General features: G+C 37.7%; 1 protein-coding gene and 1 non-coding gene across 7 annotated transcripts in view; both read left to right on the forward strand.

The window, feature by feature from the left end:
• Nucleotides 1–10131: 10131 nt before the first annotated feature.
• Nucleotides 10132–10238, forward strand: LOC116472008 (U6 spliceosomal RNA). The gene has a single exon (XR_004248933.1). It is a non-coding gene; the product is annotated as a U6 spliceosomal RNA (small nuclear RNA).
• Nucleotides 10239–17615: 7377 nt separating this feature from the next.
• The window catches only part of CCNH (cyclin H), a 100948-nt gene continuing 93470 nt past the window's right edge, over nt 17616–25093 (forward strand). For 4 of the 6 annotated variants that reach the window (XR_004248723.2, XM_032156901.2, XM_032156902.2 and 1 more), the window contains exons 1-4: nt 17616–17868; nt 19187–19309; nt 21151–21224; nt 22330–22540. Coding sequence is in view for 5 of the 6 variants with exons in the window: in XM_032156901.2 (XP_032012792.1) it covers nt 17752–17868; nt 19187–19309; nt 21151–21224; nt 22330–22540 (525 nt within the window). In the remaining variant the exon portion in view is untranslated. Of the gene's footprint in view, nt 17869–17989; nt 18114–19186; nt 19310–21150; nt 21225–22329; nt 22541–25093 lie in introns of those variants that run through there. The other 2 variants (XM_058440736.1, XM_058440737.1) reach the window with 2 other exon arrangements.

The raw sequence follows: 25093 nt of genomic DNA on the forward strand, positions 1-25093 counted from the left end.
CATTTTGTAGCTTGCTCAGAGAGTCCTGGACCCTTGGGACCCCTACTTTAATGCAACTCACTGCATGTACAGGTGTCATCTAAGCCATTTCATCAAGCCTTGATACTTGGCAAGGAGAACCAATGCAAATATGCTGATGCTCATGCTGTTTGCTGTACTGTGAGCAATTAAATCCTTTGTCTCTGACCCAGGAGTCCCCTGTTTTTTTGCCAGTATCCTCGAAATAGTAACAAACTAACTTGTTAGATTGCATTAGGGTAAACTCTCAGAACCTTCACAGTTTTGGGCAGATACTACAAAGAATCTCTTCTCAACTCATTATTCTAAATCGCCATCAACATATCACTATAACTCACATGGGCCTGTGAATTTCATAACACATTTTAAAATCAAATTAACCACATAGACAGGAGCCTGACAAAAAAGTTTTGCCCTGTACTCTGCACACCCTATGGATGGCCCTAGATAGGTTCCCATTATTTGAATGGCCACTTATGTCATAAAGTAGAAAATGTACCCAAGTTTGCTTTTTGTTTTGTGAAACTGAGGGTCCAGAAATAATTTAATAATCAAAGCATGTTTGTACAAGTAATTAAGAAAGATAATAATTTTAAAATAACTTTTTATTAAATTAATATATGCCAGACAGTGATCAAATATTTGAGGAATCTAATCTCTCTCCCCAACTGCAAGACCCCATTGTAGTGGTTCCTATACCTATTACTGTGAGCCTCCCTTGAATAAAGTCTGTCTTTCCATCTTTAAGAAAAAGAAAAAAAAGCTGAGCACAATGGCGTGCACCTGTAGTCCTAGCTACTCGGGGGAGGAGCTCTTGAGACCAGGAGTTTGAGTCCAGCCTGGTGTGATGTCTCATTTAAAAAAAAAAAAATCACTTCTTGATCTTTTGGCTAAGATCAAGTGTGAATGTTTGATATATATTATCTCATTTAATCCTACAATTCCATTATCCTCAAATTTTTCTACCAATTAACAACATGTATGAAGTTTCATCCTTAGTTAATATATCAAAGCATTCTACTTAAAGGAATGGATAAATGTAAACTTAAGATAAAGAGGGTCTTAAAAAAGAAGGCGGGTGTATTTGCAGATATTTTTAAAGGACACTGGATCAGCTCATAGATTGAACATGAATGACCAAGACCAGGAATAACAAAAATTAGGGTTCTTGAGGACCTCAGGAATTAGAACTAGAGACATGAAAAACTTTTTCAACACTGTTTCTTGTCTTCTTTTCTTTGGTTCCATCTTGTCTTTTATTCCTCTGTCTGCTTAAAACTCTCATTCCAAGGCTGAATCACTACCACTAGTGAATGCTGGATTAATATCCTTATATCTTTACCATCTGAGATAGAAGGGCTCTGTATCCCACTATCGAGGGGGGGGCAGAGAATGGGTGAACCGGGGACTTGCAGTACCGAGATTGGCACTACTCACTCCGTCTCAAAAAAAAAAAAAAAAAAGAAGGGCTCATTCCTCTAACTCAAGCTTAAATTCATAAGGAAGAGTCTGACTGGCATGACATATGTCTGGTGCCCACTCCTTGGACTAATCACTGTGGGCACAATGTACTATGATTAGCAATCTTTACTAAAGGTAGTCTATTAATCCCAGAAGGAGGAAAAGATGCTGGGAAAACCAAGCAAAGTAATATCCAAAATAATCGTTTAAACAATTATGAGTTTATCTTTACTTTAAAATTATGAACGAACCACATCAATATCATTCACTTATTTTTTGATAGAAAGAAGAATTCTTATTCAAGTCCAAAAATTGAATGCCATCTATGCCAGAACCCACACAACTAAGAGATTCCTGCTATTTAAGAACATGACACTGAAGTTTTCTTTTTTAGAAAAAGATGCTCTGTGTAGCCAAGAAAAGTATTCTAAACACATTCTAGTTATCAAGGATCATCAACCTTACAATATTACTATCACAGAAAAGGGATTCCCTGATATGGCCAATACAGGCAATAGGGCTTACTATTTATCTTTAATAAAGAATTATATTAAACCTATTCAATGTCATAGAAATACTAGTTGATTAATTCAACAGCATGTTTGAATTTACATTAGAAAAGCAAAACCACTTGTTTTTGAATATCTGCACCATCATCCACATGCAAGCATTGTACATAAATGTCATTCATATTCTAATCATGAATTCTGACATCAAAAGTGCTCAGTTAATGTGAGCACTTTGCAACGAGTAACATTTTCAAAAACATTTGTTTTTATAAACTTGAAAACTTTGGCAACCTCTTTCACTAGAGGGCATTTGATAAGACTGATTCTAAGAAAATCTGAGTATAAATGATAGGTCACTATGATTTTTATCACTATACCCATTTCTACTATTGGCATCTTTCCATTAAGGCAACATCAAGATGTATCTGTTCGATATATAGACCAATGGAACAGAATAGAGCCCTCAGAAATAACATCACCATCTATAACTATCTGATCTTTGACAAACCTGACAAGAACAAGCAATAGGGAAAGGATTCCCTATTTAATAAATAATGTTGGGAAAACTGGCTGGCCATATGCAGAAAACTGAAAATGGACCCCTTCTTTACACCTTATACAAAAATTAACTCAAGATGGATTAAAGACTTAAACCTAAGACCTAAAACCATAAAAACTCTAGAAGAAAACCTAGGCAATACCATTCAGGACATAGAGGCATGGGCAAAGACTTCATGACTAAAACACCAAAAGCAATGGCAACAAAAGCCAATATTGACCAATGGGATCTAATTAAACTAAAGAGCTTCTGCAAAGCAAAGGAAACTATCATCAGAGTGAACAGGCAACCTACAGAATGGGAGAAAATTTTTGCCATATATCCATCTGACAAAGGGCTAATATCCAGAATCTACAAGGAACTTAAACAAATTTACAAAAAAAAAAAAAAAAGTCCCATCGAAAAGTGGGCAAAGTATATGAACAGACACTTCTCAAAGGAAGACATTTATGCAGCCAACAAACATATGAAAAAAAGCTCATCACTGGTCATTAGAGAAATGCAAATCAAAACCACAATGAGCTACCGTTTCACACCAGTTAGAATGGTGATCATTAAAAAGTCAGGAAACAACAGATGCTGGAGAGGATGTGGAGAAATAGGAATGTTTTTACACTTTTGGTGGGAGTATAAATTAGTTCAACCATTGTGGAAGACACTGTGGCGATTCCTCAAGGATCTAGAACCAGAAATACCATTTAGCCTACCTGGGTATATACCCAAAAGATTATAAATCATTCTATTATAAAGACACATGCACACGAATGTTTATTGCAGCACTGTTCACAACAGCAAAGACTTGGAACCAACCCAAATGCCCATCAATGGTAGAGTGGATAAAGAAAATGTGGCATGTATACACCATGGAATACTATGCATACATAAAAAGGATGAGTTCATGTCCTTTGCAGGGACACGGATGAAGCTGGAAACCATCATTCTCAGCAAACTAATGCAGGAACAGAAAACCAAACACTGCATGTTTTCACTTATAAGTAGGAGTTGAGCAATGAGAACACATGGACACAGGGAGGGGAACGTCACACACTGGGGCCTATTGGGGGCTGAGCGCCTAGGGGAGGGATAGCATTAGGAGAAATACCTAATGTAGATGACAGGTTGATGGGTGCAGCAAACCACCATGGCATGTGTATACCTATGTAACAAACCTGCACATTCTGCACATGTATCCCAGAACCTAAAGTATAATAAATACAAAAAGATTTTAAAAAAAGATATGTCTGTTCAAAAGGAGTAGCTTTGACATGCTAAGTGACTCACTTGGATATAAGAAAGGTACATGCCAAGTGAAAAATCAGGTTGGAAGTATGATTACAGGAACATTCTAAAGTTGTTTGATATGTGAGCACAAGCAACTAACTCTGCTTCTCCTGGGAAGGGGGTGGGAAACTGTATTGAGATAGATACTGATGGTCTGAAAATAAAGACCAAGATAACTTACTACCTGCTATCAGTATTACATCATCTGGCAGGCACATCTGAGGAGACATTTTAGGGCTGAAGGGCTCCTCGCTAGTTTTTCTGAAATGAGGGCCACATGACTTTCCTGGGCCCTAGCTGCTTTTGCCTTCATGGCCAAAATAAAACAGAATTACAAATTGTATTTTATCACTGTGTTGACATAAAGATGACTATATTACTATTTTATGTTAAAACATTTTCTTTGATGCAAAAGGGTTTTTTTGTTTTATTCTTCTAACTTAAAGGACATTAAAACATGATCGTGGGCCCCTAAAAGCACTGTGGTCCTTGGGCACTGCACCTACTGTGCCTAAAGGAGAAGGCGGCCCTGACTAAAATCACACCACTTACTCTTCCATAATATCCACTCTTGAAAATCCAGTTCAATTAGGGTCTTGGCAGTTTTAGGATGAGAACTATTATAAAGTCAAAGATTCTAAATGACTAGCTAGTGAATACGAGCATCCACTAATTTAAAAAGAATATCTGCACCATCATCCACATGCAGGCAGTCCATTTTCTGTTGACTGAAACAGAAATGTTAGAGTTGAGAATTTTAGACTGAAAAGAAGCACAATGTAAAAGCAGCTGTTTCTAAGGAAGTTTCTGATGTTACCTTTGAATTCAATAAGTTGGCAGAAAACAGTGTCTTCTTTAGAATATAGTTAACATCTGTTGGTTGATCTAGTGCCACGTTCTGTACTCTAAGCCACCGAAAGGCAAGCAAACACTTGAGAGTTGTTTGACAAAAATAAACATCCCTGTCCTAAATAAGAGGAAGCCATTTTAGAGTATTCATCTAGTCATTCAATAAATATTGATTAGTGCCTAGTGTATTAGTTGCTAGAGTTATGAGGCAATTCTGGAAGTGTGAAAATGCCTGGTAAGTTTAGAAGCCTGCAAGCAATTCTTTAGACTGGAACTCTGCATGTGCTGCGGGGTGGAAGATGGTAGTGATTCTAGAAAAGCAGTTGTCAGATGTTGAAGGGGATTGTTTGCCTTGTTAATGAGGTTGATTTTATCCTAAAGTTGATGAGGAGCCAATGAACAATTTTAACTGGAAGACTGGTGTGATTAGATTAGATTTATAATTGAAAAAGGTGTCCACAGTGGTAGTATGCACTGGTTTGCAACCTTGCTTTCAGGACAGAATCACACATGGAGACTTTAAACATGTGCCAATGTCCAGACTCCACCCTGCAGACTGCTGCTGAATTAGCCTGAGGTAGCGCCCTCAGCATGAGGGTTTGTAAAAATTGCCCAGGAGTTACCAATATGCAGCCAAGATTAGCAAATCACTGCTATAGAAGACAGACTGGAATAGAATAAGATTGCACTCTGCTACAGTGCGATATAATAAGGAACTAAACTAAGAGAACCAGAGAAAACTGCACGCAGGAAGAAGAAATTTGGTTGGTTGGATTTATCATGAGTTATCACAAAACGATGAGGATAATAAAATTGGTGTCTCCAGGATCTAGCCACATGGCTCCACCATGTGGATAAACTGTGATGTGCCAAGTTGGCTCATTGCTTTTTTTCCTTCTGATCCTGGTTGCTGTTAACATGACAATATTAGTTTAGAAATAAATTTTAAAAAACAAAAGTAATGTGCTGATTAGCAGAAAAATATGTATTCATACCTGAAAATATTTAGAATTCCAATACTTTATTCAAACCTGATATAGTACTTACATGTGAAATTCCTTTATAATGTTTCCTTGGGTACTACATTTATTTTTAAAAATGTACTTATTTGCATTTATTAAGTCCCAAATGTATTAGTGAAATTATTATATTTATTTTGAGGTAAAGGATATAAAGAATATTGCTTTAAGAACTCAAAAGTTGGCCAGGCGCAGTGGCTCATGCCTGTAATCCCAGCACTTTTGGGAGGCCAAGGCAGATGGATTGATCACCTGAGGTCAGGAGTTTAAGACCAGCCTGGCCAACATGGTGAAACCCCGTCTCTACTGAAAAAAAAAAAAAAAAAAAAAAAAAGACAAAAATTAGCCAGGCGTGTTGGTGGGTGCCTGTAATCCCAGCTACTCAGGAGGCTGAGGCAGGAGAATTGCTTGAACCTGGGAGGTGGAGGTTACAGTGAGCCCAGATTGCGCCATTGCCCTCCAGCCTGGGTGACAGAGTGAGACTCCATCTCAAAAAAAAAAAAAAAAAAAAAAAAAAGGAACTCAAAAGTTCATAAAATGTCAAATATTTATAACTGCTTTTTATATCTATCTGTTAGATTCCTTGAAAGCAGCTTCATATTCATACTACTTTTATTCTTGGAATATGCTAAAATAGTTCAGGTAGAAATTTTAAATTGATTAGAAGAAGAGCAAAGTAAATTGGCTAATTTTTATGACAGCAGAAGTTTCTCATCTTATTTAATTACTCACATAATTCTCTTCAAAAGCTGGAATGTGTGATTCTTAATGGCAAAATAAAACATTTTCATAGTCTGTAAACTTTCATACATGATTGGCTATTGCAATTTATCAATACCTCTTCAAGCAAATTCTGAAAATGAAATTATTAAACTAGTGAAATTAACATTGCATTTCTAATTCTCCAGCCTCCAGGCAATTTGCACAATAAGCAGTTTTTCAGTTCATAATTAAGGTGTATTTTTCATCTCAAGGCTTGAGACGTTTAAATTTCAATTCTATAGCCTGATTTAATGTATTAATCCAAAGACTTGTATTTTACTTCAATACTGTCTTTTGTTCAGGAAGAAGAATAATTCTTATCACTGAAATTTATCAATATTATTAAAGAGAAAAAATGAATTAGTTCTAAAAATGTATCAATGACTAAGCATATCACTTCATGTACTGTGATGATGTACTATTGATTTAACTATATCCTCTCTAGGTGTGGAACAGTAATTAATTTAATAACTATCTTGAGAATATCTTCTATATGTAAGGTACTATGCAAGCCTAATAGGTAATAGATGTCTCAAAACAGAATATCTAAACTTTAAATCTTTTGAAGGAGTTAAGATAGTCACACATTAAAAAGTCAGGCTGGGCACGGTGGCTCAAGCCTGTAATCCCAGCACTGCAGGAGGCCGAGGCAGGTGGGTCGCCTGAGGCCAGGAGTTCGAGACCAGCCTGGCCAACATGGTGAAACCCTGTCTCTAATAAAAATACAAAAATTAGCCAGGTATGGTGGCACCTGAAATCCTAGCTACTTGGGAGGCTGAGGCAGGAGAATCACTTGAACCCTGGAGGCGGAGGTTGCAGTGAGCCAAGATTACGCCATCGCACTCCAGCCTGAGGGACAAGAGTGAGACTTTGTCTCAAAAAAAAAAAAAAAAAAAAGTGCAACAACTAGGGAACACAGAATACATTTAAAGTCTAAGAATGTGAAACAAAGTAAGTACAATGAGGAAGAAGAGTTCACAATAAGATGAAATAGTTGGGAGAATAAATAGAAGTAACAGGATTTAAGTTCGATGAACCTAAAGAGAACCTGCATAGGCAGGAGTTTAAGTCATTATAGTTAGGGACTATGAGAAGAGCAAAAATTGAGAAATAGAATGTACAGTTTTCAGTCTAGCAGCACTGGCCTCACCCAGGAGCATAATAGTGATGGAGAATTTTGGCTATGACCTACTGAATCTGAATCAACAATTTAACAAGATCCCCAGTTGATTTGTACATATATTAAAATGTTAAAAGCCCTCTCTTAGAACATTGGTGAGCAAAATTTTTTATTGTAAAGGATCAGATAGTAAATATTTTGGGTTTTGCAGGCCAAATGGTCTGTTTCAGCTCCTCAGCTCTGCTGTTGTAGCTTGAAAACAGCCAAAGATGACAATATGGAAATGAACAAGTGTGGCTTTGTTTCAATAAAACTCACTAAAGTGGTGGTTAATTTTATATGTTCACTTGACTGGAACACATGGTGCAAGGTATTTGGTTGGAAATTGTTCTGGATGTGTCAGTAAGGACATTTATAGATGAGATTAACATTTGAATCAGTAGACTAAGTGAAGCAGATTGCCCTCCGCAATGTGAGTGGGCCTCCGTCAATCCATTGGAGGACTGAATACCACAAAAGGTGAAGTAAGGGAGAATTCACTGTCTGTCAGACTGTTTTCTTCTCCTGCACTTCAGCTGAAACCTCTACCATTGGTTCTCCTGGTCCTTAGCCTTGCACTGGAACTATAACACTAACTCTCCTGGGTCTCCACCTTGTAGAATGCACATCCAAATCATGAGACTTCTCAGCCTTCATAATTATGTGAGCCAATTCCTTATAATAAATATATACATAGGGGCACTGATAGTTCATGGCATGAATTGGTAGCAAAGATACACAAAATACCTGCACTGAACACTCCTAATTACCCACTTACAAGAAGCAACAAGTTGGGTCGCTGTGTATATGGTACTTCCAAGCTTTTTTGGAAAACTAATCAATACAATAAGATTGACTGGTTGTTCCACTGTTGCTGGACAAAGTGGTGAAGGAAAAGAATGAGCTCAGGGATTCAAATTCACAGCTTAAGCACCACATAAATGACCTGAGTTTCTATCTGTGTCCTAAAGGAGACTCTTATCTCCTATAGCCAAAGGGCTAGGTTGAAAATTGAATGCAGAATACCATCCCGAGACTGAATTACAATTTAATTTCTTATAAATCCCCAGCCTTGTCGAATGTCTACTGTTAAAGTGTGGGCATTGATTGGGAAAGAATAAGATTTAGGATGAGGATGTGTGGGAAGACCTTGACAAAGCTAAGGATATTTTGTCTCTAAATTCTGATGTCTCTTTACCAGTGGAAGAGGCCTCTCCACCCCCAGAAAGTATGCCTCCCCATCCCCAGTGGAAACAGCCTCCCCATGCCCCAGTGTTAGTGGCCTCCCTACTACCAGTGGCATCAGCCTTTTTAATCCAGTCTGAGATTAACCCTGCATTGCCTGAGGAAAGTTTAATGGCCTCCCATGAGACAGTTGCCATGCAAGACAATGCTGACTGTCCTAAGACCCACCTCTCTTTGTTTCTAGACCTATAACTAGACTCAAGTCCCAGCAGGCCCTTAAAGGTGAGGTAAAAAGTGTGACTCATGAGAGAGTTCACTACATGTCAATGGAACTGCTTGAGCTTTCTAATTTGTACAGACAGAAGTCCAGGAAACACGTGTGGGAATGAACATTAAAAGTGTGAAATAAAGGAAGATAAAGTTAGGTCAGGCTGAATTTATTGATATGGGCTCACTAAGCGTAGCCGGCATTTAGTGTTACAGCTCAGAGAGTTGGAAAGGGCACCATGAATTTGTTCAGCTGGTTGGCTGAAACATGTTCTAAAAAGTGGCCCACAGTAAGTGAACTGAAAATGTCAGACTTGCCTTGGTATAATGTAGAGGAAGAAATTCAAATGCTTAGGGAGATTGAAATGTTAGAGTGGATTTGTCATGCAAGACCTATCCACCCATACTGGAAGGATCCATAAAACAAACTTTCACCAGTAATGAGAGAAATAAATGTGTGAGGGGGGCCCTGGCATCCTTGAAGGGCTCTTTGATGCCTCTTCTCTGTAAGCAAGACCATCTTAAGTATGGATTTGCATGCAATGCTTCTACCAAAACTGTGACCCTGGACTTACAGAATGCCTTATCCACAGGCACGGGATTCCACAGATTCCACACAGCATTGCTTCTGATTAAGGAACTCACTTCACAGCAAAAGAAGTATCGTAATGGGTCCATGCTCATGGAATGTATAGGCCTTATCATGTTGCCCACCATCCTGAAACAATTTGTTTGATAGAACAGTAGAATGGCCTTTGGATAACTTAGTTACAGCATGAACTAGATGGTAATATTTTGCAGTGCTGAGGCAAGCTTCTCCAGAAGGCTGCACATTCTCTGAATCAACATCTAATATATAGATAGAGCTGTTTCTTCCATAGCAAGGACTCATGGGTCCAGGAATAAGGGGCAGAAACGGGAATGAGTTTATTCACTATTACTCCTCGTGACCCCCTAATAAAACGTTTGCTTCCTGTTGCCATGACCTTATGCTCTACTGGCCTAAAAGTCCTAGTTCCTGAGGGAGAAATGCTTCCACTAGGAGACACAACAATGAAAACTGTGCTCACTTCAGCAGCACATATACTGAAATTGGAACGATACAGAGAAGATTAGCCTGGCTCCTGTGCAAGGATGACATGCAAATTCATGAAGTGTTCCACTGAAAAATAAATTAATTAATAAAAACTGCTGCCCAGCCACTTTGAATTCCTCATGCCTCTGAATCAACAGGCAAAGAAGAGAGTTGTGGTGACTGATCAGAACTAGCAAGGGGAAATTGGACTGCTACTGCACAATGGAAGTAAGGTTGAGTATGTCTGAAATGCAGTAGAACCTGTAGGATGCCCCTCTGTACTACATGTCCAGTAATTAAAGTCAACGTAAAATTACAACAACCCAATCCAGGCAAAACTCCTAATGCCCCAGATCCTTCAGGAATGAAGGCTTGGGTCACTTGACCAGGTAAAGAACCAGCTGAGGGGCTTGCTAAAGGCAAACAAACAAACAAAAAAAACAGGATAGTTAGTGAAAGAAGGTAGTTATAAATATCAACTACAACCATGTAATCAGGTACATAAATGAGGACTGTTAGGAGTATTCCCCCTTATTTTGTTAAGAAATGTTTGTGTGTGTATAGTAAATACCGTTTTCTCCCCCTCTTATTCCTTTATTATGTATTATATAATGTATTGATTTATTAACATAATATTTAAGTATTGTTCAATTTACATCATAGTATTTGTTAAGTTACAGGATGTCAAGGAGAAGAGTAAACATCAAGAACTTTACCTCCTTTTCTGGGGATTGGGTAATGCATATTCAGTTGTATGTGGGATAGATGTATTATGTAAAGTGGAGTTATGACCTTGTTATTGTGTTTATTTGGAGATTAAATATGATTTAAAGAGATGTGAGTGAATGCCAAGCTGAGAAGGGATATATTTTGTTGACTAGGACAATGGGGTGCCCAGACATTTGGTTGAACATTGTTTTGCGTGTGTCTGTGAAGGGTTTATAGATGAAATTAACATTTGAATCAGTAGGGCGAGTGAAGCAGTTTGAGCTCCCCAGTGTTGGTGGGCCTTATCCAATGTGTTGGAAGTCTAAATGAAGCAAAAGATAGTATAAGGAAGAATTTTCTCTTGGTACCTGACATTTTTTGTGATGGTGCATTGATCTTCTCCTGTACTTGGACTGGAACTTACACAGTCAGCTCTCCTGGGTCTCCAGCTTGCAGTCAGCAGATCATGGAACTTCTCAGCCTCCATAATTGTGTGAGCCCATTCCAATATCCAAAATATTATGTATTATATATACATATGTATATGTACATGCACACACACACACACACACACACACACAACTCCTGTTGACCTATTGGTTCTGTTTCTCGGGAGAACTCTAATACATTTATAGACATCAAAATTTGGATTTTGTATAATTTTCATGAGTCATGAAATAATACTCTTCTTTTGATTTTTTTCAACCACTTAAAAATGTAAAGGCCATTCTTGGCTTGTGGACCATACAAAAATAGGCATTGACTGAATTTGGTCTGTGAGCTCAATTTACATTTTACTGATCCCTGTCAATACAGAAACCAAAAAAAAAAAAGTATCCTTTCAATTACCTTTATCATCTGAATTCTAGACTTTAAAACAACAGAAGAATAACTAAAGTGGTTGATAATTTTTGTTACTCTACAACAAAAGTATATTTCAATCCAACTGTGACAGAATACACTTTTTCTTCACCTTTTATTTATCCAGTGAGAATGTTATTAGTCTTTTTTTTTCAAATGGATATTAAATTTCACCATGGTCACGTTGTCTGGATAAGGCCAACAAATGACTAAGTATCCTCCATTTTTTTATCTTAGGTAACAAAGAATAAAAGTATGGTTTTGTTCAACCTAATAGAAAAGGTGAAGATTCTTAACAATAAGGACACCATCATTCTCCCCATTACCCAGGCTATAAAAATCAACTGGAGTAGTGGTTCTCAAACTGTGGTGGTCCACGTTCCAAGTATTATGTGGAAATTAGTTAGAAACGCAAATGATTGGGTCCGCCCAGGACGGGCTGAATGAGAAATTCAGCAATCTGTGTTTCAACAAGCTTTCCATATGAGTACGATGAACACTAAAGCTTAAAAATCACCAAACTCAAGGTAACACTTAAGGATCCAGATTCTTGGGGCTTCATTCCAGACCTACTGAATTGGAAACGCTGATTTGTATTTTAACATGATCCAGATGATTGATACGTTGATTCATATTTGAAAGTCACTACTTTTTAGAGTTGCTGTTCCTCTTTCATCCCACCACCTTATCCATCCTATTTACCAAGTCCTGTAAATTTTACATTTGCAAAAACTTTCAAACATGATTTTTATAAACCAAAATTCCTAGGCCCTACTTCATAATTTCACACAAAAATATATTATATGGATTGGTTCCATCTCATAGAGCACATGTTGTATGATATACATGATATACTACCTGTCTCTCTATCTGGAGACATAGTGAGGAATTCCCCTTTATAATCCTGAATCTCATGTAGCTAGTTCAAGAACACAGGCATTTGGGTATCACTTATAGACTTAATCCCCTGTTCTATTTCAATTATTTTAATGATGGCTTTATAAAGTCCTCACTATCAAAAAAGTCACAAATAATTTCCAGATTAAAGTAATGCAACTCTGATCATTTCATTCTCCAATTGAAAAATTTTGACATTCAAAGCCCTGTTATTTTCCAATCAATCAAGCTATTCTACTTCCTAGTCTTTAGACACACCCTGCACATTGTGCCCTTTTGCCTTTACTCAAGCAAATCCTATCCACCAACAGTGCCCTCTCCCTCAGTATCAATACAAATTCACAAAAATGTTATATCTTACAATTAGCCTATGCCATGTGTCAATGAAGTAGTAACTAACAATTTAAAACATTTTATAGAAGCCAGCCAGTCTGCTATATCTTCACATGTATTAACTAATTTAATCCTCACAACCACCTTATGAGGTAGCTACAACTATTTTCTTCACTATGCAAGAGATGAAAGTTAGGGTAAGATAGGTTGAAGTGACTTTCTCAAAAATGCTTTATGAATGACACTTGTGAAGAATGGTGAGATAGATCTTTTCAAAGTCAGCTATGGAGACAGGTTTTGGGACCATTGCAGTAAGGTCTTGCAATGGGGGAGTGAGATTGGACTCAATTCTAACTCCAATAAGGACAAGTGGGAATTTATAACCAAGAAGCAGGGTGGGGAGCAATGGATGGAAAATTACTAAGAGGAAACACCAAGGATAAAGGATTTCTGGCTAAACTGACCTGATAGGATTATTGCTGAAGGCAGGTCAGAGTGATAAGATATTGAGGGTGGTCTGATACCAAGGGTGGGAGATATTCATTAAAGTGACATGTCAGGATTCTTGCTCCAACTGGATTCTACAGATGGTCTCCAACTTACAATGATTTGATTTTATGATGGTGCGAAAGCCATATGTATTCAATGGAAACACTACCAGTTTTGAATTTTGATCTTTTCCCGGCGAGTGACTTACAATACAATACCTGCTCCTGATGCTGGGCAGTGGCAGTGAGCCTCAGCTCTCAGTTAACCATGCAGTCACAATGAGCATGTTTAAGGTAGGCTAGGCTTGAGCATGTTTAAGGTAGGCTAGGCCAAGCCATGATGTTCAATAGGTTAGGTATATTAAGAGCACTTTCCACTTGGAATATTTTCAACTTATTATGGGTTTTTTTTGCATCGTAACTTCATCCTAGGTTGAGGAGCATCTGTACTAGAACAGAGAGGAAAGCCCAAGATCAGACTTAGTCAAGCAGAGGACTCAGAGAAAAGCCTGATTAAAGTTTTGGTCAAAGGAAAGAGTGTGTGTCAGCCCTATCCAAGGTTACTGTCATTGAGAGGGGATTGTATTCATACATGCCATAATTCTACTACAGTCCAAGGATCCTGGGACAAGAATTATGAGATAGTCATTTTTGTGATGCCATCACCGTATCACTACCACCTAACAATTAGTACTAGGCCTTGTGTATAGTGATTTACTAATTTTTGCTGAATTGAAGATGGCTTTATAGGATTTTCTCTTTAGTATGTTGTCATGTCTTCTTTATGCCTTAATTTGAAATAGTCTTAAAGCAAAATAAAAAGCATTTCAATTTTGAGGGGGGTCACATATAGATCAACGATATTTTTTAAATGCTATTTCTTCTTCTTATTTCTTTTCCTTTAGTAGTATTCTGTTTTCTAGAAACTAGGTACTTGCTTCAGGTGATTCCTTTTCTTCTCTTAGTTGTAACTTGACATTTGAGAATAAAACTAAGAAAGGATTTTGCAGCCAGTGCTGCAAATACAAATTTGTTAATTGTGCATTAACCAAATACAATTGCAAAGGGTTATTAAATACTCATTGTAAAGCTGTATTTTAAATGTCAGAAATCCATGTCAGTAGCTGAAGGCATATAGTTTTATGTTAGATTTTAAAGTAAGAAAGATATCGTGTGTTTTTGTGAGCATAGATGTGGTTTAGTCTCTTCTATCCCTTTTGTGTGTATGTGTGTGTGTTTGTGTGACCCTGCAATCAGAAATGGTGTGAACGTTGAGTAAGCTGATGTGTTTGGGAAACGAGGACTATAAATTAATCTGGTCACTTTATAAGATGTTTTATATTAGACTGCAAAATTATTTCAGTTGCAAACATATTTACTGGCCACTCCCACAACCTTTTAATTCCCCTTTTCTTCCTTTTCTCCTCAGATCAGGCAATATGACCTTTTTACTTTTATTTTTCCCTAAACATTAAGATCACTAGGTAGAGCGCGAAGAAGAAGGAAGACTGTCTTGAAGCAAGAGAAAGGAAATCCTAATACACTTACGGGAAATTTTGGAACAGCATGTGGATAAGTACAGGACATTTCTGTGGTGGCCAAACAGATGACACCTGCTCGGCATCACCTAATCTCTGATTGGTAACCCTTAGTTTACAGGTAATGGCTGCAAGTCAAAATATTTGGAATTTGTCTACAAGTACATACCATAGCACGATTTAACAACTGCAGCACAATAAAAGAGATTGTATTTACTTTTAAAAGTCATTGAAATATTTCTTAACATTTCACTTCTGAGTAGTGTCTAATGAAATTCAACAAGCTGTGAATTTCCCTATTAGTCTTCTAGGAAGAATAGGTTCTGTCTGGTTAGTTGGTTTGTTCTTGTTTGAAATATCTTTATTTAGTAGCAGGGACATTGTGATTTAAAACTAATGGAGTTGGGAGGCCCAGGCAGGCGGATCACTTGAGGCCACGAGTTCTAGACCAGCCTGGCCAACATGGTGAAACCCCATCTCTACTAAAAATACAAAAATTAGCTGGGCATGGTGGCACGAGTCTGTAGTCCCAGCTACTCAGGAGGCTGAGGCTGGAGAATGGCTTGAACCTAGGAGGTGGAGGTTGCAGTGAGCGAAGATTGTGCCACTGCACTCCAGCCTGGGCGACAGAGCAAGACTTTGTCTCAAAAAAGAAGAAGAAGAAGAAAAAAAAAAAAAACCTAATGGAGGTGTGGGTGCAGGGTAGAAGGGAATTGGCCATGTATTGTTTCTCTGTATTCTTTATATTTGAAATTTTCCATAAATAAAGTAAGTAAAAATAATAGAAGTGAAGAGAAACACTTGCTACTTTTTAGTTGAAACTAGAAATGGAAATAGGTAAAGGCACAAGTTCTGCATTCCAGTGTGCCTCCTGTGGTAGCAATAGCAAAGAAACACTGTCGCACAACAGGCTGAGTAGGAGACTGTCACAGCATCCAGTCTGCTTACTTTAATAAGAAAAACCATACATGAGCCTTAATGTTAGGGCATCAGCAACAATTGTATTCCACAGACAGATAATTTAGACAGAGCCCAATTCCTACTACATCTGAAAAATAAGATCAATGTCAATTTACATGGACTAAAATTTGTTCAAGGTTTAAAAAAAGTTACACCAGCAATGCCAGGTTTTTCATATATTTTTCCTAAATGATATTCAGAAATTTTACTCATATCTCTGTGGAAATCACAGTCTGCCAACTCTTTTAAATGCCTATTTTTATTTTCCTTTACATAAAACTAAGGAGTTGTCAAATATCTTTCAGAAAAACAAAATGAAAAGAATTTATATGATATATATAACTGTCATGAGTCTAAGACTTTATATAGACATTTAATTATCTAGATCACTTATTTTCCTATCTTTTGTACCATTATGTTTTTCTCTTTTAAATTATTCTTTTCCCAATATGCGACATTTTAGGTTGTTCACAATTCATTGTAATCAATTTGCCATGCCCTTCAATCTTCTCTCTTTTTCTCTCTTAGCCAATTTACGAGACCAGATTAGCCACATATGTTGAGTGTCTGGATCTCCAAAATTATAAACCACAAATGGCATAAGTTTGAGGAATTCAGATAACTGTGGCAAACTCTAACCTCAACTGTACCCAACAAAAATGAAAAAGAAAAGACTTTCCCTTTCTTAAGCCTCTAAAAACATTTTCATAGAAAGCAGAGTTAAAGTCATCCTGCCACTTCTTTTTACCTGTGTGGGCTTTTCAAGACCTAAATTCTCTAGGTCTCATCATCTTTCTCTTTCTTTTTATTTATTTATTTTTTAGAAAAGCTATTGGCCATAGGGAAATCCATTTTTCGGATTGGATATATAATCAATACATGAGAGAATAAGGTATGCCTAAATGGGACAAACCAGAATCAATGTAAATTTTGAATCTCATCTGCAATTTTGAAAGTCCTATTAATTTAAAAAATAGTAAATACCTTAATATTCATGATAGCTTACTGTAAGGCTCCGTAGAGGCAATGAAAATGGGAATCTCAATAAAATGAAAACTACCATACATCCTGGCTTCAGAGATGAAAACAGAGGGAGAGGATTGGCTAGTTATCAACAGAAGGGTAAGGAAAAAAAGCACAGAGAAAGAATAGACAAGGCAACAGAAGTGGCAGATCTGTAAGGGCCAATACACATCCACCGCTTCAAGTTCTTCAGCCATGTTCCATTCTCCGAGATTTCTGGTAGTGCCTCAAGAATACTGGTCTCCAAACTCTTCCTGAAAAGTGCTAGGAATGCTTCTGCCTGAATGATCTCCCTACATGATTGATCAACCTACTATTTCAACTCTTTCAAGCCTTTTCACAAATGTCAACTTCAGTGAGGCCTCTATTTAAAAATGAACACCCTACGAAATCCTTTCCTCATTTCTGATTATCCCCTGTGAATTTACACCAGCCTACTCCATAACCTCAGTTTATGCCCCTTGAACACGCTTGCCGGGCGCTTCTCCTTTAAATCTTGCTTGGAAGGGGCGGAGCTATGTCCCAGGCTCACTGAGAGGAGGGTTCCCTAGGCTCCGCCCACCTACGTCTCAGCGGGCGTCCCAGCGAACCTGGGATACGGTCTCTTCCCAGTCCGCTCCGGAAATGCAACTGCGTACGGGCTCGCCACGTAATCGTGACGTCAGCGCGCCCGCGCCGGCTAGCCGGACGCCCTAGTCTTCCGCGAGATCTTCGGTGGGGGTACGGGTGCTTTACGCCACCGCGCTGCTGCGTTTGGGTTCTCTTCTGCAGACTCTGTGGACCTGGTCACGATTCCACAATGTACCACAACAGTAGCCAGAAGCGGCACTGGACTTTCTCCAGTGAGGAGCAGCTGGCAAGACTGCGGGCCGACGCCAACCGCAAATTCAGATGCAAAGCAGTGGCCAACGGGAAGGTGAGGTTTTCCCGACGGTTGCCCAGTTGCCCGGTCACCACATTCTGAGCAGCTGCGGGAGCTCTTCTGGCTCCCAGGACAATCTCAACCTCAGCGGCGCGGAGTGCGTTTATCTATCAAAATAAGCGAGCACCTTCCCAGGTTCAGTGGGTACAAAGACGAACAACGTCATTCCTGTCGTCGAATGGCAGACAAGTAACCAGTCTTTGTAACGTAGTGAAGAAGAGACTAAGTAGTGTGCTAAGGTAGTGCGTGGCAAGAGCCGTTCACTTGTAAAGCGGTGATGTTGGGGAAGGTTTTTCCCAGTAGCCAATGCGGAGAAAGTAGGGAAAGGGCGTTCCATGCAGTCAGAACTACCGTGCAGAGTGGGAGGGAGGTCAGAAGTTACAGGGCTGGTGCGTGGACGTGTTTGTGGTTGTATGTGACCGAAGTTGAGTACCTGTGCAGGAATGGCTGGGGAGGGTAGGAAGGGAACTTGTTAAGTGGAAGTGAGGCGTTTAACATTTCCACTGAAAGGATGAGGAACCTTTGAAATATTTAAAATGGGAAGCTAACCTTATCAGATTTCCGTTCTGGAAACAGCGCTCTAGCAACCTCGTGGTGAATGGGTTGGATGAGGGAGGGAGACCAGAGACCAAGTACAAACCAAGTGACTGAAGATGGTTTGGACTATGGCCCGCTAGCCAAGTCCCTTCTGTTACAGCTCTCGGACTGGTTTAATCTTTCCTACAAGCTCCACTCCAGCAAGTGTTCAGTGCCTCCAAATTACTGATACTGAGTTACTTTACTTTCTACCTTTAATTCACATCTATTTCATATCACTGATTTTAGCACCTGAATTAGTTTCCTAAGGGCTGCCTTAAAAAAATCACCACAAACTGGGTAGCTTAAAATAACAGAAATTTATTGAAACATTTGCCGTTTTTTACAATTTGTGACGTAATGACTGACCGAGAAACGGATGTTGGAAGCTTTCCAATCATGTTTTAAAAAGTCTGTCTACCTTTTAATTTATAAATAATGATATCACAACTGTGAGCATGTGCACACAGCCTGTCATGATTGTTTATACTTTAATGAAGCAAAGGTCTAGCTGATATTCCGAAAAGTCGTGAAATGATGGTACAGTTTTAGTTTATTAAATATTTTCCTACAGCTATTTTGTGTAATGATTAGCTAATCTATAAATAAAACGAGGCGTGATATATTCCCCTTCGTTGGATGTATAAACTAAATTTAATCTGGATAGAGAAAAATGTTTTACAATTGTTTAATTCATTGAATTCATTGAACTTGTGTTGTAATTGTTGATCTAAAGGTTCTTCCAAATGATCCAGTCTTTCTTGAGCCTCATGAAGAAATGACACTCTGCAAATACTATGAGAAAAGGTTATTGGAATTCTGTTCGGTGTTTAAGCCAGCAATGCCAAGGTCTGTTGTGGTAAGTTACAGTAGTGATGAAATATAATGTGCTTTAGTTGGCTTGTGAAATTTGACCTCTTCTAAATTCCCTGTCCACTCTAGTCTTAAAAATTCACCTTAGTTACAATTAATTAGTTTTTGGCACATTATATATTTTTCAATACAGGCCTTAAATCATGAGTTGCTGTATCATATCTTCAAAAGTATTTCAAGTCTCATTTTGTGGTCAGAAAAAAATTTGAGGTCAGGTAATGTCATAAAGAAAGAAAAAAAATAAATTACTTTCCTCTAAGTTCTCAACTAGTGAGCCATAGAACTGGGACTAGAACATAGACTACTGCTTTTCCAACTCTGACACCCAATAAATGTTTGAAATAATGCATTCATTCATCATTGGTAATCATATGCCCCAGCTGAAACTGATACCATAAGATTTTTTAAGCCTTGATTAGTAGAAGCTGGAGTTTTATCTTTGGTTAAAAAGATTGTCTTATTGTTTCAGATATATAGTTCTGAGGACCTATTTGTTTTTTGCTGGGGTAGGCAACCGTTGAGGGGAAACAGGTAGCTGAGATTAAAAAGCAGAAAGATAAAAAAGCTAGAGTGGGAGGGTGTTCAAAGTGTTTTTACATTATTCTCTCACAGGTTTGTTGTAAAGACCAAATATAAAAGTATATCTTAAGTAAAAGTCTTTTAAGTTTTAAAGTTATACAGTGTGACTAGCTTATGACCCAGTAGAGAATAATTTTCTAGGAAATTATTTCTAATTGAAGTATGTTGAAAATATTAAGTCCATAGAATTTATAATTTTTTTTTATCTGAGATATCAAAGATTCAGAGAGAGTTTTAGGTATGCTCAATTAGTTTATATCTTCAGATTTGGCTTATTCTTACAAAAGAACTGTAAAATGAGGCAGTAAATTTAAGTGATCTTATAAAATGAAGAAAAAAATCCTTAAATGAACTTCTTTATGGAATTTATTTTTAAATAACATGTTTATCATTGGTGAATAATTTTTTGTTTTACATAATGACAAAACTAAACTTTTAAAATACTTAAAAGGAAATATTCTTTTTTCTATCATAAAATAGATAAATGGTTATTTCATTGGTTCCAGCCAAATGATATAACGGTTAAAAGTACAGGCAGGTCTTACTTGAATTCATTCCTGTTCCTTATTAGCTGTGTGACCTAGATAAGTCAGTTGACCTCACTGATACTCAGTTTCCTTCTCTGTAGAGGTAGTAGTACTTCACCAAGCTGTTGTAAGGATTAAAACATGATGATAGTTTTGTGCTTAGCACAGAGTCTGGCACATGGTATGCATTCAGTAAATGGTAGTGCTGCTTCTGCCATTCAGTTGGCAGCAGTGATGACAAATCATGGAATGGATACATGGTTATATCACAAATACGGAGTGGCTTTACAGAGAGCGCATATTGCCTTGCCCATGTTTTTTTGTCAGTATTTTTATAAGATTGGTCAATCTGTGAACGTTTGTATTTTCTTCCTGAATTTAATTCACGACATTTTTGATACTCTGAATTCTAAAACACACACACACACACACACACACACACACACACACACACACACACGTATTTTTAAATCCAGTGACCATAGGAAGGATTAGCCAGAGTAGGCTGGGGATAGACAAGCAAAGGATGGGAAAGAATCTTTTGGCTATTATGGCATTTCTTTAGTAATTCATCAAAATTTATTTTGATTAAAGAAGAATTAATGAGTATTAGTATTTTTCTGGGTAATCTCTACAAAGAAACCTTTCCATAAATAAGTTCTGTTTCACAACATTTAACATTTGTGAATAGATACTGATGATATATTTTTTTAACCCTTAGGGTACGGCTTGTATGTATTTCAAACGTTTTTATCTTAATAACTCAGTAATGGAATATCACCCCAGGATAATAATGTGAGTATGTCTGTCTAATACATTGTTTTCATTTAAGAAGACCTTTATACTCTTGAGTATTTTTTGGGAGGAGAGAATTGTGAGGAATTGTGAGAGAGAGAGAGAACTGACTTCCTAATACAGGGTAATTTAGACTTGAATTCTATTTTTTTTTTTTTTTTATTCAGAACTTGAGATATCTATTTACCAGTACTTCAGTAATTCTGATGGCATCTGAACTTCAACTTGTCCAGATTCAAATTTTGTTTTTCTCAAATTAGCTACTTCTCTATTAGACACCTTTGTTCTTCCAGTTGTTCAGACTGAGAATCATTTGTAGTGGCCTCTCCCACATCCAGTTTACGGATGCTATAGCTTCATGCTAATTTCAGTTGAACAAAGGTCTGTTGTTGCTGCTCTCTGCTGAGCACTGTGTCTATCATTAAAGATGAAATTAGTATGAAACTCATCAAAGAGTTTGCTCTCAATGACGTTGTACCTGTTTTCTCTTTTTGATTCCCATTTCCACCAGTCAAGATTAGGCCCTTGATCTCACTGCCAACTGTTTTTTTGCAGTAGCTTTCTTACTGTTTTCTCATACTGAACAGCATGAAATGGCCAGGTGAATTTCACATGTTTGTCCCTTAAATAATAGTTCCTTATTCAGATGCCCTTAGAGACTTCCACCAATGGCCTTCCACAATGTTCCTTTAACCTACTTTTCTTCCCATACTTATATGGTACATATGTGGGTACTGCTTTATTTTTAACTCTTCCATCTACATTATACAAAGGACTCTTATTCCTCAGTTAATTTGTTTTTCCAGATACTTAGGTTGTACTGCATAACACTGTCATTGAGTCAGTGATGTTTGAATGCCATGGCAATATTGGTTTGACCTAATTTTATAGTTTGTCTTATGTCTCCTCATGAAGTGTGAACAGGAACTGTCTTTTTAAAAAAAATTCTTGCAATGTCTAGCAGTCACTTTTCAATATTAGGCAATTATAGAATATACTTTTAGAAATAAATTATTTAGATACTTCTCAAAGTATATGCATGTTCTTCCACCCCCCCCACCCGCCCCCCGCCCCCTGCCACCCGCCTCCTTATTTTTTCCTCTAGGCTCACTTGTGCATTTTTGGCCTGCAAAGTAGATGAATTCAATGTATCTAGTCCTCAGTTTGTTGGAAACCTTCGGGAGAGTCCTCTTGGACAGGAGAAGGCACTTGAACAGATACTGGAATATGAACTACTTCTTATACAACAACTTAATTTCCACCTTATTGTCCACAATCCTTACAGACCATTTGAGGGCTTCCTCATTGACTTAAAGGTAAACTTGATGTAAAATAAACTAATACTACATTCTCCTTTCCTATTCTTTAACAAAAAGAATCCAAAATTTTAAAACTCACAATCATCGTCGTTATAGCATGGATACGACCTGTGGGTCTGGCCTGGTCATCTAGGGCAGTTGTTTTCAAACTTCAGTGGGCATCATCAGTCATCTGGAGAAATTGTTAACTGAGATTGTTGGGTGGGACTTACAGAGTTTCTGATTTAAGTGATCTGCAGTCTGATTTAAGTGATCTTCATTATGTCCAGGGATGTAATGATGACCATTGAGAGTTTAGAACGGTGCTTATTATAAAGGCTTAAGATAACTCTTCTAACTTTGAATTATATGGTCATGGATCTGGGCCTGATTTAAACCATAAAAAATTCTTAAACGAGAAGATTGCTAAGTGACTTAAATTTTTAGAGGTTTGTGAACTTGAGTCACTATGTAGGCATCAATAATATACGTAAACAGACATTGACAAAAGCAACTTCTAAGTTGTTTTGTTTGGCTCTAAAAGAGAAGTTGGATAGTCTGAGTCGAATCAAACAGAAATCAGGAACTGGTTCATTCATATTAGATTAGTGGCTCAATTTGGGTACCTTCTATGTGCCAAACTTTGTGCTTGAGGATGTAACCAGAAATAGGACAGGAACAGTCTCAACTTTTGTAAACCTTACAATCTAAAGGTTTTAGACAATCATATATCCAGTGGGGAAAATATATTTTAGAGGGAGATAACAAATTAAGGGGTAAGGAAAACATTCTGAGAACGTATCATTTAAAATAAAATTCAGAGTAGGAATAGGAGAGAGAACATTCCAATCAGAGACTTCCCTGGTAAAAAGCTCAAATTCAAGAAACCATTCCGTGCTAAAGAGCCTGAACAGAGCCTAGTAATGCAGGGGGAAGAGATCACATTCAGCTGCTGCCAGAGTGGAAGGCAGAGTCTAGACTGGAGACAATGTTACAGATTTTGAATAGAGCAAAGAGAAGCTAGTGAGAGGTTTAAATTTAGAGAGTGGCATGATTAGATTTGCAGCTTTAAAAGATCATGTTGGCAACCTTATGGATCAGGTATTTATTGCGCATCTGTATGTGTCAGGCATAACGTGGAGAATGGATTAGAATAGATTAAGTGAACAACGGGGTACCGTTAAAGGAGTCCAAGCAAAAGATAGTGCTGGGCTTCACTCGTATGAAGGTTGTGGATACAGAAAGAGCTTCCTGGGCTTCAGAGATACAGGATGAGTATCTCTTATCTAAAAAATTTGGGACTAAAAGTACTTGGGATTTCACTTTTTTTTTTTGATTTTCCAATATTTGCATTGTGCTTACTGGTTGAGCATCCCAAATCCAAAATCTGAAATGCTCCAGTGAGAATTTCCTGAGTGTCATGTCAGTGCTCAGAAAGTTTCAGATTTTGGAGCATTTCGGATTTTGAATTTTTTGGATTTGTGATGCTCAGCCTGTAGTTAGGTAGAATCAATAGAACATGAGGATTGATTGCATATAGAGATGAGGACAGAGGAAGAATCCCCAGGTTTCTGACTGGGTGAGAGTTTTTTTGTTGTGTTTTGTTTTATGGAAGAGACTGATGCACATTTAAATACTGATGCAAAGAGCTAGTAGTGAGAGAAAGATGAAATACAAAATAGTCTCTTTGGAGTAAGATGGAAGGGGTTGGCATGGGATTTGGAAGCAAGGTATAAGAACTGGCCTTAGAGGGAATAATAGCTCTTTCTCTTAACAGTGGAAAAGGAAATTATGGGTTAGGATACTGTTACGCCTCAGGATTTGGTGTTGACAGGAAATAGCGCCTTTCTTTGGTAAGAGATAGTTTTCTGAGAGTGATGGAGTTTCTGGGAATTATCAAAGACATTAAAACAGATGGAAAATATTTATGCAGTCACTGAAAAATGGGAGAGTAAATTGTGGAAATACTATGGTTGCTTGGCAGTGTTCAAGAGCCTTGCTGAGGTCAATGAACATGAGTTTATAGTAACATTACCAGACTTCTGCTCGTACGGTTTTCTCTGGCAGCCCTCAGAAATCTCGGTATAGTTGCAAAGCGAAAGTTTGTTGGATTCAACCACTGTTCAATTTCTGGTTTTGCCAGAAATTTGTTGGCAGCATATTTGGGCAGGGAATTCAGGAGAGAAATGAAGATCAGAGGACACTGGTGAGTTGGAGCAAGTAGAGGGATAAGTGAGCAAAGGTTCAGAGGAGGGAGAACAGCTGTGAAGTAAATGAGTAAATATATTAGGGAGGCATTGTGGTCAGAGTAGTGGGTCTGAATTTCCCTCATCACAGGTGAGGTATTTTTGCACAATTGACTGAATATTTTGTTTCAGAGTGTAGAAAAGCTCTCTTACTGCTTTAGGTGTTGAATATGGATATCTGAGGACTTAGGATTTATGGTTTATTTTATAAGGTATGAAGAACTGTCAGGAAATAGGAGGTCTTCCACATCTCTTGGGCATACTCTAAAACTTTTTCTGTGGGAATTTGAAGTCTAGTGTGTTCTAATCAAATCGAGATTCATTT

This window comes from Hylobates moloch, unplaced genomic scaffold (assembly GCF_009828535.3).
Source record: "Hylobates moloch isolate HMO894 unplaced genomic scaffold, HMol_V3 SCAFFOLD_6, whole genome shotgun sequence".
NCBI classification, from domain to species: Eukaryota; Metazoa; Chordata; class Mammalia; order Primates; family Hylobatidae; genus Hylobates; species Hylobates moloch.